At 41.6% G+C, this 13,432-nt stretch overlaps 1 protein-coding gene across 2 annotated transcripts in view; it reads right to left on the reverse strand.

Moving 5' to 3' along the window:
* bod1l1 (biorientation of chromosomes in cell division 1-like 1) overlaps positions 1–13,209 on the reverse strand; it is a 38,641-nt gene extending 25,432 nt beyond the window's left edge. For both annotated transcript variants that reach the window (XR_014031353.1, XM_081382570.1), the window contains exons 1-9: positions 12,975–13,209; positions 12,219–12,343; positions 11,854–12,065; positions 10,826–11,004; positions 10,125–10,236; positions 9,306–9,452; positions 9,050–9,207; positions 1,426–1,522; positions 1,152–1,260 (exon numbers count right to left, since the gene is read on the reverse strand). Coding sequence is in view for 1 of the 2 variants with exons in the window: in XM_081382570.1 (XP_081238696.1) it covers positions 1,152–1,260; positions 1,426–1,522; positions 9,050–9,207; positions 9,306–9,452; positions 10,125–10,236; positions 10,826–11,004; positions 11,854–12,065; positions 12,219–12,343; positions 12,975–13,091 (1,256 nt within the window). In the remaining variant the exon portion in view is untranslated. The remainder of the gene's footprint in view (positions 1–1,151; positions 1,261–1,425; positions 1,523–9,049; positions 9,208–9,305; positions 9,453–10,124; positions 10,237–10,825; positions 11,005–11,853; positions 12,066–12,218; positions 12,344–12,974) is intronic.
* Between the last annotated feature and the right edge of the window lie 223 nt (positions 13,210–13,432).

Below are 13,432 nucleotides of genomic sequence, written 5' to 3' on the forward strand. Positions count from 1 at the left end.
GCGCCCGTGCCTCTCTCTCTCTCTCTGACACACACACTCCAGCATTGCAATCTTGACATCGCAGCCTGTTCATTTTGATGCGTTCACACCAAACGCGAATAGAGCGTCAAATTCGCGTCTATTTCGATGCTTGAACAGTTTGAATCCACTATATATATATGCGTATAGCGCGTATAATGATAAAGCGAGCGTTTGAAGCGAAATAGACGCGTGTTCAGAGCTAAGGCGGGGCTACAGATTAGGTGTCCCTAAAGAACCCGCATATGTCTATGCGCGTATCTAACAGTAGTTCCGCATTACATTAATTAATGTGCACGCGAGTTTTATTTATTTTTATACTGTGTATTCTCCGTGTAAATCCATGCACCGAACCGTGACGCAGGTACCGAACGTACGTTCAATACGAATACACGTACCGTTCCACCCCTAATAGGTATCGGATATATTTTTTTCTCCCCTCCGATATCCGATCTAGCGTTCTGGGCCAGTATCGGCACGATACCGATGCCGTGGATCGGATCGGGACATCCCTGTTAAGAGGTACAACTTTTGATCTTAATGTATTAGTAAATGCTGAGATTAACGTTGACCAAGATTAATAAATGCTGTAGAAGTATTGTTCATTGTTAGTTCATGTTAACTAAGTAGTAACTAGTGTTGAAGAAATGAAACCTTATTGTAAAGTGTTACTGACATTAAATAAAACAGAACAAAATTACAACAATTTTAATATTAAAATGAAAACAGAAAATATAAAAATAATATCTAACTCAAAATATTAACAAAAACTATACTAACGTGTAAAATCCAAAACAAGGTCCCTATTTGATTTCTATTTTTTTATTTCAGCAAAAAGTCTGCTTTTATTTGCAGTTAGTGTTCTGTTGTGATGCTTTATATTTAAACAACCCAATAAATTAATCAAACCTCTCATCTTTAGGGAATTAAGACGAGTTGGAGGTTATCCTAACTTTAAGAGGTTATTCACAATGATTTTTAAGAAAATTCCTTTCAAGAGTTTGAATTCTTCTTAAGTTTTGTTGCAAGAACATTTTTAAGAAATGTTTTTGGGAATTCAGAAAACCTTATTCTTAGGTTAGAAAATAATAGGAAAATAAGAATAAATGTATTGTTGACGAATCTCCACAGACCTGGAGTCTCTCTTTCTCTGAATGCTCAGAGCCACTTTCTTCTCCAGGACCTTCTTCTCTTTCCGAGCCTCTTTGGCCCGCGGTCTCTGATCCGCCAGTTTCTTACGGTCTGCAGGGAGAAATCTGGTTAAAGTTCAGATCATTAATGCAAACCAACACACATACTGTGCAATCTGTATTTTCTATTTACCTACATTAACCCTAAACCTACCCATCTCACTCACACACATACACACTAAACCTACCCATCACAAACACACACACACACACACACCCTGTTCCTCATTCTGCGCTGCTCTCAGTCTGCGCTTCTCCTCCATTCGCTCTCGGTTCTGCTGTCGCTTCAGGAGACGCTCCTCTTTTTCTTTGGCCTGCGAAGTCAAGTTTAGGAGTTTAGGATTTTTGACAAAGACAACAAAGACCAGATGATAATTGTGCATTATGATGACAATTAAAACATTTTGTTGATAAAAATAAATAAAAATAAAGATATTAAAAAAGCACAAAAAATGTTCATTGAGGGAAAAAAAAAAAGATCTAAAAAAGACAAATTATAGTTTGAAATAACCAAGTCCTAATCAATAATGTTGAGCTGTGTGAGCGAAAGCTAAACTTTGAACAAAGCGAGTTAATTAACTATAATAATTCTATATGTATGAGATTATTCAGAAAGCATAAACCTAAAATAACATAGTTCTGCACAAAATGACAAATGCATAAGTGATGTAAAGCACAAATAATTATCAACAATGCTTAATGATTGTCTCATTATCACATCGTTTCAGGAGTTGAGGTTTCACCATGTTTTTGTTCAATGTTGATATGATTAATATAAACTGTTTGAATTTAACTTTTCCACTAAACTTAATTTCATTGATTAAAATTATATGTAAAATTGTGTAAAATTATTGAAAGAAACATGATGAAATGTTGACCTAATTTCAAAGAATGTTTTCAAATCAAAAGACCAAAACAATGACTAAAACCGCAAAACTTCGCGCCCTCCACACCCTTCTAACCGTCAGGATGGGTGTGGCCAGTGTGTATATAAGGAGGGCTCGCGGGCTTTTCTTGTCTTCAGCAAAGCTCTTCGCATCGCTGGATCTTGAGAGCCGCCGCCGTTGAAACCAGCGAGCAGCAAGCCTAGGACAGCGCCTGAGGAAGCCAGCCGCCTTCAGCCATCCGTGCCTGCTACGCTATCCGGCGACTTTATTACTGCTGTGTGTGCTCACCCTGCGACATACACTTTCTCTCATTTCTAAAAGAGCACGAGGCGTTTTTCTAAAAATGCCTCGTTCTTCCTGCGGCTCGTGCCGCGCCCCGCTCAGCAACGGAGACCGCCACCTCATCTGCGCTCTCTGCCTGGGCCGCGAGCACGCCGCCACCGCACTCTCTACGGGCGGCTGCCCCGAGTGCGAAGAACTTTCAATGTCGACCCTGCACTTCGACTTGAAGTTTTCGACCAAGCTGTCTCTCCGCCTGTCCCTGCCGGGCCGCGCAAGAAGAAGCGCCGCTCACAGAGACCACCGGAGACTGATGTGACTGAGGAGCTCGCCGGAACCCCTCCCTCGAGCTTCTCTCTCGCCCTCTCCCCCCCCCCTCTCGGCCGCTCAACCGCTGGCTCCTGCCCGCGCCGCCGCCGCGTCAGGGGATGAGGCGGATGAGTTTGACGAGCACGCCACTGACAGCTGTTCTATCCTGGCCTCTGACAGCGAGGAATGGTCTACCGCCTCCTCTACAGTCCAGGATTCCGGCCGTACTCGAGCAGGCGAGGACGCGGAGCTTTTGCGCCTCCTCACCAGGGACGTTGACCAGCTGGGCCTCGAGTGGTCTCCTCCTAAGGAGCCAGCGCCCAACAGACTCGACGGCTGCTTTCTTCATCACCGCCGCCGATCGCCAGCGTCCAGAACCGCACCCTTCCTGCCAGAGCTCCACAGCGAGCTCTCTAAATCGTGGAATGCACCATTCTCCGCGAGAGTCTCTTCCCACGCCTCATCGACGCTCTCACAAGTTGACGGCGCCGCTGAAAAGGGGTATAATTCCATTTCCCCCGTGGAAGAGGCGGTTGCAGCGCACCTTTGCCCGCCTTCTGGATGGCGCTCAAAGGCTGCCCTCCCGTCTAAGGCTTGCAGGACCACTTCAGCCCTCTTCAGCCACGCTTTCTCCGCCGCCGGACAGGCTGCATCTGCCCTGCACTCGATGGCCGTGCTACAGATTCTACAAGCCAATCTTCTCCGCGATTTGGACGAGAAAGGCTCAGAGTCTGCTTCCATCAAGGATTTGCGGAGCGCGACGGACCTTTCCCTTCGCGCCACGAAATCCGCTGCCCAGGCCCTTGGACGGTGCATGGCCTCTCTAACTGTTACTGAGAGGCATCTCTGGCTGACGCTCGCCGACATGAGGGAGTCTGAGCGCGCGGTGTTTCTTAACGCCCCCCTCTCCCCCACTCGCCTGTTCGGCCCAGCGGTAAACGGGATCTGGGAAATGTGATTAATCACAGCAAATTGTGCGATTAATTAGTTAATTTTTTTTATCGATTCCCAGCCGTAATATATATATATATTTTTTTTTTACATATTGCCCCTTTCTTACATTTGAGCCCCTGCCCCTGATGAACTCTTTGCACGTCCCTGGAGGTTAGTGACAGGGATGGAACTTAACTTTTTTGTCCACAGGCCACTCAATGTTTTTACCAGCCACTTTCTTGTTTTTAACATACAATGTGTAACTGCATGTGAAAATTAATACTACAAGATCTACAGCAGTTTATTTAATCTCAAGTCTCAATGAAATACTGACATTTTCTCTTTCTTTCTTATACACACACCAGGCACGGCGTTATGGGTGCGTTAGTAGTCCCACACACTTTTCAACAGGCCCACCCAAAAAATTTCTTAAAAAAATAAAATTATTTAATATATTCTAATTTTGTCAAGAACTATAAAAAATCGTCAATAAGCTCATAAAGTTTTAAATTGTTTAAAAAGCTGGTTATGTCTATTTTGATGTTTCTGCGCAAATTCAGCAGATGGGTTTGTTCCGATCAGAGCTCGTGAGTGGAGAGCGCATTTCTGAATATTCCGCTCCGCTCGCTCATTCCGCCGGGTCGCTCGCTCTACCCAGAATGGCCTGAGCCTGGTTCGAAAATATGTGGGATAGGGCTGCCTCCAACTTAAAAAAAAAGTTTTCTAGTCGACTAGTAGTTGTTCATTTAAGCCATTCGTGGACAAATCGCCCCTGTATATTATTTTAATTATGCTACTTAAATAGGCTATATAGGTTTACGTAGGCTAATATAGCCGCACTCAAGCGCACGACCGCACGCATAAAGCTAGCCACAAATAACCGGTAAAAGTAATGATTATGAATGTGTCTAAAATAGCAAGGAGACATTTAATTATTTATTAATAAACTGGTGTTTTCTGTGTCGCTGCAAAGATGAAGTTGACGATGCGGATTCGCCATGAACGCCAGAGAGAAATGCACATTTCATATGGATTACATAATCAGAGAGTAGCCTATTCCTTTTGGTTTTGAATATTTTAGTTTAAAAGTATACATTTCAAGCTTTCTGTAATAGATAGCCTATATTTCTACAATCTGTGAGGCACAAGCTGAGTTTCGGCGCTCTTCAGTTCACGTGCAATGCAAGTGATCATGCCGGTGTCTTATTACATTGTCTGCTATATATTTCCTTATTATTTATTAAATACAGGCAATTGGTTGATAAAACATTGATCAAAATTAAGATACAATTTATACAAAACGAAAATCTTTTAAAAAGAGTCTTTCTACAAAACAAAACTCAATGAAGTGGTCAAAATCATGTCTTACATGTCATCTCATCTCATGATGTATCACATCTTTCTCGGCGACCAGTGCCGTTGCTAGGAGGGCGCCAGCGCCTCTGTCTCGCGAGTGGATGATAGCCCTGAAGACGCCTAGCAATGGTATACCTTTAGTTATACCTCAAGAGTTTTCGGAGCGCACTAAGAGACAACGCCAGGTATGATGCGTAATGGAGGTTACAAAGTGCTCTTCTTTGGTCAGCACCACGGAGAGGGTGTGCCTCCTCTAAAAGTGTCCGCCGTCCGTGTGAAACAGTGTGCTATTTTTATTTACCCGCCACGGTGGCCGGTAGGTGAAGCGACTTTACCCGCCACAACACAAAATCACCCGCATTTGGCTGGTGGCGGGTGCTAATTTCCATCCCTGGTTAGTCAAGTCAAGTCAAGTCAAGTCAAGTTTATTTATATAGCGCTTTTCACAACACAGGTTGTATCAAAGCAGCTTCACAGTAATAAATTAGAACAATACATCAATGTTTGTTTCTAGTGGAACGTCTACGTTCGGTAATGCTGATCAATAGTATCGTTGATTGATTAATTTAATTAAATATCCCCAAATATCCCCAACTGAGCAAGCCAAAGGCAACAGTGGCAAGGAACCGAAAAACTCCATCAGGTGACCTAATGGAGAAAAAAAAACCTTGGGAGAACCCAGGCTCAGTTGGGGGCCAGTTCTCCTCTGGCGTTTATGAACTAGAGGTCGGATTTAACTGTAGGATTAAAAGTATTATATGAATGCCTGGCTGAAGAGATGCGTCTTTAATCTAGTTTTAAACTGGGAGAGCGAGTCTGAGCAACGAACAGTATCCGGAAGACTATTCCAGAGTTTTGGTGCTAAATGTGAAAATGCTCTCCCTCCTTTGGTGGACCTAGATATCCTAGGTATGACCAAAAGCCTCGAATTTAGTGACCTTAAAGAGCGCGATGGATTATAGGGCGATAGAAGATCGGTTAAATAGACTGGAGCTAAGCCGTTTAGGGCTTTATAAGTCAGTAGCAATACCTTGTAATTAATACGGGACTTTATAGGTAACCAATGTAGGGATGATAAAATCGGTGTTATATGATCATATTTTCTTGATCTAGTTAGAACTCTAGCGGCGGCATTTTGGACTAACTGTAGCTTGTTTATTGAGGATGCAGGACAACCGGCTAATAACGCATTACAGTAATCTAGTCTCGAGGTCATGAATGCATGAACTAACTTTTCTGCGTCAGAAACTGATAGCATATTACGTAGCTTAGCAATGTTTCTAAGGTGGAAAAAGGCTGTTCTTGTAACATATGAAATATGATTTTCAAAAGACAGGTTGCAGTCTAATATAACACCCAGGTCTTTTACTGTAGAGGATGAAGTAACAGGACATCCTACTATGTTAAAGTTGTATTGTGAGAGGTTTTGTGGGTGGTTTTTTGAACCGATAAGTATTACCTCTGTCTTGTCTGGATTTAATAAAAGAAAATTATGCGTCATCCAATCTTTTATATCTTTAACACACTCTGTCAATTTGGATAATTTAGCGTTTTCATCTGGCCGTGATGAAATATAGATTTGAGTGTCATCAGCATAACAATGGAAACTAATTCCATGTTTCCTTATAATATTTCCAAGTGGTAGCATATATATTGAGAATAATAGAGGGCCTAACACAGATCCTTGCGGCACTCCATAGTTTACTGGAGTTATGATAGATTTTTCTCCATTTAAATAAACAAAATGGTAGCGGTCAGATAAATACGATCTAAACCAGCTTAATGCTTGTCCTTGAACACCAGTATAATTTTGTAGTCGATCTAAGAGTATTGTATGATCTATAGTATCGAACGCAGCACTAAGATCAAGTAAAACTAATATTGAGATACAGCCTTGGTCAGAAGCTAAAAGTAAATCATTTGTGATTTTAACGAGCGCAGTTTCAGTGCTATGATGCGGCCTGAATCCAGACTGAAACTTTTCATAGGTGTCATTTTCTTGTAAGAAAGAGCCCAGTTGAGCGGACACAACTTTTTCTAGTATTTTAGACATAAAAGGTAGATTTGAAATGGGTCTATAATTTACTAGATTATTCGGATCTAATTGTGGTTTCTTAATGAGAGGTTTTATAACTGCCAGTTTAAATGTTTTTGGAACATAACCTAAAGATAAAGACGAGTTAATAATATTGAGGAGGGGCTCTTCCACTACAGGTAACACTTCTTTCAATAGTTTAGTTGGTATGGGATCTAATAAACATGTTGTTGTTTTAGAGGAAATGATAAATTTATTTAACTCTTTTTGTTCTATAGTTGTAAAGCACTGTAATTGTTCTTGCGGCGTGATAATTGAGGCTGAATTATAAGGCGCGATTGAGGATTGAACGTTTACAATTGTGGTTCTGATGTTTTCTATTTTCTCAGTGAAGAACTTCATGAAATCATTACTACTAAACTGTAATGGAATACTTTGTTCAGGAGACATCTGTTTATTTGTTAGTCTCGCCACGGTGTTAAATAAGAACTTAGGATTGTTATGGTTGTTTTCTATTAGTTTGCGTAGATGCTCAGCCCTGGCCGCTTTTAGGGCCTTTTTATAACGTGACATACTGTCTTTCCATGCGATTCTAAAGACCTCTAAGTTAGTTTGTTTCCATTTACGCTCTAAATTACGGGTTTCTCTCTTTAGAACACGCGTAGTATTGTTGTACCATGGTGCTTTACTTTTCTCTCTGACCTTTTTTAATCTAATGGGCGCAACAATATCCAATGATCCAGAGAGAATGGTGCTCATAGTGCTAGTTAATTCCTCAAGTTCATCTGTTTGTTTGGGTTCACTGAGCAGCTGAGACAGATCCGATAAGCTGTTTGAAAAATTATCTATGGTGGATGGAAGGATTGTTCTGCCTAATCGATAACGCGGCGCAGCATGATATATTACAGGAGTACGTAATATGCAAGTTACCATGTAATGGTCAGTGACATCGTCACTTTGTGGAATGATATCTATATCGGTTGGATCGGTTCCATGTGATATAATTAAATCGAGTGTATGATTAAATCGATGAGTCGGTCCGGTAATGTTTTGCTTGACCCCAAAGGAGTTTAATAAATCAGTAAACGCAGCCCCTAACGCATCATTTTGATTATCTACATGGATATTAAAGTCTCCAACAATTAATGCTTTATCGAAGTTAACTAATAGGTCTGAGAGAAAATCTGCAAACTCTTTTAGGAAATCAGCGTAAGGCCCAGGCGGTCTATATACGGTAGCCAAGGCTAGAGATAATAGGGATGTTTTTCGAACATCTAAGAGCGTAACATTTAGTACAAGTACTTCAAATGAAATAAACTTATAACCCGTTTTCTGAGTAACATTGAGAAAATCTCTATAGATTGTTGCAACACCGCCGCCACGACCATTCAGACGGGGCTCGTGCTTATAGGAGTATCCTGATGGAGTAGACTCATTTAAACCGAAATAATCATTTGGTTTAAGCCAGGTTTCAGTAAGGCAAAGTACATCGAAGCTATTATCTGTGACTATTTCATTTACAATAACTGCCTTAGGTGTGAGTGATCTAATGTTTAGAAGACCTAGCTTTAAAAATTGTTTTTGATTACCAATAGCAACATTTTCTGCTTTAATAACAATTAGATTTTTTCTAGATCCTGCAGTAGATTTATGATTTGATCTCACTAAACGAGGAATAGACACAGTTTCTATGCAATGTTCTACACTATTTATATCAGTTAAATTGGTGCAGCAGAGACTATGATTTGGTTAGTGAAGTAAAATAGGCTATGCAAGCTAGTCACCTTTTAAACTAATGACAAGTTTCATTTGGATTTTAATGTTCAAAATGTCTATAGGATAAAATAAATGAAAGTACTGGTTACATGATGATGGATCTAAGTACTGAAGTGTGTATCAACCTCCGGCACGTAACAGCACCGCTGCTGGGAACATTTATAGGGGAGACACTGTAGCTGATAAGTGTATGTTCTTTTATTTTAAGAAACAATGTTTTGTATGTTGTCAGTGACCTGTGTTAGCCTTGTTCAGTGTGTTCTCACCACAGAGCGCCTGCGCTGCTCCACCGTCACCTCGTCATCGGAGTCGCTGTAATATCGCGAGTACAGGAAGGGTTTGTGTACGTATCCCTGTCTCACACCGCGAGGCTTCTTCTCCCTGCTGCCCTCAGAGTCCTCACCCGTCTTCTGCCCTGCCTCGTCTACACACACACACACACACACACTAACTATTTAAGTCCACTTAAAAGAAATGATTTACAGGGATATAAATACGATAGATGCACACACACACACTCACCCTCAGAGCTGATCTCTCCCTCCTCAGTGGACTCACACAGAGGCTCGTCTTCTTCACTGTCGATGAACGAGGACAGATCGCTGGTGTGAACCGAACTCACGCTGATGTCACTGAGACCCTCCAGATCTGAGTCCTCCAGCGAGTACTCTGGCGAAACACACACACACACACACACACACACACACACACACACACACACACACACACACACACACACACACACACACACACACACACACACACACACACACACACACACACACACACACACACAGCAGGTGAGAAGCTGGAAACATTATCATTTTTCCTGCTCATTGAGGCTGCATTTACTTGATCAAAAATACAGTAAAACAGTGTAATATTATTCTAATGTAAATCATCAGTTCTCTATGTGAATATACAGTAGAGTGTAATTTATTCCTGTGATCAAAGCTGAATGTTCAGCATCATTACTCCAGTGTCACATGATACTTCACACATCACTCTAATATGATGATAAGATGTTAATTATTATTATCAGTGTTGAAAACAGTTCATATTTTTGTGGAAACTGTGATAAATTTTATTTTTCAGGATTCTTTGATTAATAGAAAATACAAAAGAACAGCATTTATTTAAAATAGAATATTTTGTAACATTATAAATGTCACTTTTGATCATTTTCTGATCACTTCTTTCAACCGCATCGCCTGGCACGGATTCGTGTCTTTGAATGAACTTTGTATGTAATCTACTCGTGCTAATAATTACACTGGCGTTGGGTGTGAACACAGCATTAGCGCTGCACGCCGGGACTGATGTTCAGTGGTGTCGTCGTACCTTCTCTCAGCCGCTCTCTGGTCTTCTGCTTCACACTGCAGGGCTTCAGCGGCTCCGGCTCCCGGTTCTCCTCTCTCAGCTTCCCTGAGGATTTACTGCTCTCCTCCTCCTCCTGCAAGTCAAGTCTCCTTCATTTATACAGCGCTTTAACAATATAGAGTGTTTCACAGCAGCTTTACAGTGATAATAGGAGATTACAGTAACAGAGAGTGTTTAGGCTTTACAGCAGATCTAGAATAAAGCTATTGTCCAGATAAAGTTAGTTTTGATTGATTCACTTCCGTTGTAAAGATCATTAGTGATTAACTTAGGGGCCGCTAACACACACCGTTCTCACAGAAACCCTTAATGCACTCCGACTCATTCACACAACAGCAGTGTCTGAGGCTCGAGAACACTAACCCTGAAACAGGTTCAGGTGCAAGCGGTGAAATATTTGGAAAAAAAATAAGTTCTCGCTGTGAATCTGTGAGAACGCTGACGGCGCGCACATGCACATCATGTGTTCAGTCTATAGGTAATGCACATTTGAATATATATATGTTTGTTTTATTTAGAGTTTGACAAGGCAGGATATTGGTGAAATTGACACGGTGCAGGTGTTGAATAATACAAATAATAAAACATAAAAAATGTAAAAGTTATCATCTCCACGCAAACTTCAGAAATGTGAGCATGTGAAACTCCTCCTCCTCCCTCACCTGTTCTTCTGCTTCTCCTCCATCGTTCCCAGACTCCTCCTTCTCCTCCTCCTTCATCTCTTCGCGCTCCTCCTCCTCTTCCTCAGGGAGGCTGATGTCCATCATCTCATTCTCTGTGGGATCGTGGATCGGGTCTGAAACGCTGGTCTGGATCTGATCATCAGCGCTGGAACTCGCAGCTGGAGGACACAAACACAGATCAGAGAAGCTGAGGACAACCGTCTCAAACATCTGCTGCGTTATTACTCATTCCTTTAGTTGGCCTTTATTTAAAGGTGCAGTGTGTACGTTTTAGCAGCATCTAGTGGTGAGGTTGTGAACTGCACCCAACAGAAGTTACGGTGGCCGACAGGAAGTGATGTCGTCGTCTGAGACAGCAGAGAGCCAGTTAAACAATGAGTTTTCTTTACAAAGATAAATTAAGAAATTAGGTTTACTTAATTATTCAGTAAAATGATGTTATTGCGAATATTATTGTCACTTGTTGATCATTGTGTCAGTGTTTTATCCACTGACTTTAGCTGAAGCTTCTTATCATGAAGAACAACATAGTGACGAAACACGTTTGTCCGCTCAGGGCCACCGTAGAAACATGTGGATGTAAGCGGACCCGCGGTGTGTGTAGAGAGAGATGCTCATTCTAAGCTAATAAAGCATAATGGTTTATTATGTAAGGTCTTTATTCACCACTGAAAACATAGTTATGAATATGATATTGCATTTCCTCCTGAATATCACACACTGCACCTTTAACTAGGGAATTTAAAACTCACTGAGACTCAGAATGTCTTTTACAGAAGTGTGACCGGAAAACCACATGTTCTCACAAAAAAAAAAAGAACAAAACCGAAAATTATAATTGTAAAATAAAAATATTAGACAAAACTTAATATCTTCAGTGCTTCTTCTTCTCCAGTAAATGTGTCTTGATTTATGAATGTTTAGATGTTTGTGCTGGAAAACCAGACAGAAACTCTGAGGAAGAACATCATGTTTTGCAGTGATATAATAATATGCCAGACGCTGACCCGCATCATTTCCCTCATCTGCGGTCAGCGGCTCCGGGTTCTCCACAGGAAGGGGCGGAGCTACAGCAGGAAGTTCGTCCTCCTCCACGTGGCTGTTGGGAGACAGAAACCTCCGGACGATTCGCTCGACCTGCGGACGAAACGTGTGATGGACCTTCGGATCCACGACCTGAGCCACGATCCGGTCCACTCCCTGCTCCAGCATACCAGACCTGACACACACACACACACACACACACACACACACACACACACACACACACAAGAGGAGGAGGTGAGAGAGAGAGACAAACAAAAGTACAGACAATCAGACAGACGACTGGACAGAGAGACACTAATAGACACACACACACACACACACGTACTGCAGGACCAGTTGTCTGATGCTGTTCCTCAGCTGGTTCTTGTTGAGCTGTGGACTCCAGGTGTGATTGGCCAGATGATTGGACACGAAGTTATCGACCCGCTGTCGCAAGTGCAGATACGCCGGCTGAGGAGAACAACACCACAGATCAAACTATAACCTTCTATATTAAACATCACAGATCAAACTATAACCTTCTTTATCCAGTAAAAGTCTCTCAGAAAGAATAACTGTACAAACATGGTCTTTCTGCTGTCAAATACGACCTGAGTTTATCAAGTCAACGTGGGAATAACTTTGATATTGTCAGTAATATTTGAGCTGGACTGAAGCAGGTTTAGTTCATTATCCAGACATGATTTATCATAAACAAACAGAGTATCAAATATGATCATCAGGCTTTTGAAGAAGGTTATTTGTTCATCTGTCAATCATCACTGCATTGCATTATTTGTTTTAAAACTACAGAGCTTTGATCATAGAACTGAACATTTAAATATCATCTTACTAAGACATATTATTGGCAGATATTGATATTATTGATCGATACTGATTGAACATTAACCCGTGAGCTGCCAACCTGAGCGGTTCATCACAGGACTCTCGTGATCGATTATCAATACATGATTAGTTCTGTGATAGTATCGGACGGTGACATCAGAGACGTGGCACTTCAGATACTACCGTGCTATTACTGTGGTTCCTGAGGTAAACTCATGGTAAAGTCGTGTTGTTGTGAAGTAAATGAGTGTTTTGCCTTTGTATCCACGTCCGCCAGGCAGTCTCTGCGGAACTGGTCGAACAGGCCCTCCGTCTTCAGGTGATTGACGATCATCGACACCAGCTGCGGGTCTCCGGGGTGAAGAGCCGCCATCGCCACACACTCGGAACCGACACCAGCAGAACTCGGTCCAGCAGAACCTCCGAAAACAGCAGAACCGCGGATGCGCGCTACTGAGGGAGCGACGACCCGGAAGTTTATACCGCACACAGGAAACAGGAGAAGAAGAAAAAGCAAAATAAGAGCGGTCCTTCAGCGCCATCTAGAGGACACACTGCGAGTTTGATCCTTTACAACTGTAAAAGTAAAATACACATATTTAATTAATTAATTAAATTAAAATACATTGATTCAAATATGTTATTTAAATAATAATAAATAAAGCGTGTTATTTAAAAAATAAAAATTAAAATGTTTTTTTTATATACTTATAT

The sequence above is a fragment of the Scardinius erythrophthalmus genome, assembly GCF_964197995.2.
Source record: "Scardinius erythrophthalmus genome assembly, chromosome: 13".
NCBI classification, from domain to species: domain Eukaryota; kingdom Metazoa; phylum Chordata; class Actinopteri; order Cypriniformes; family Leuciscidae; genus Scardinius; species Scardinius erythrophthalmus.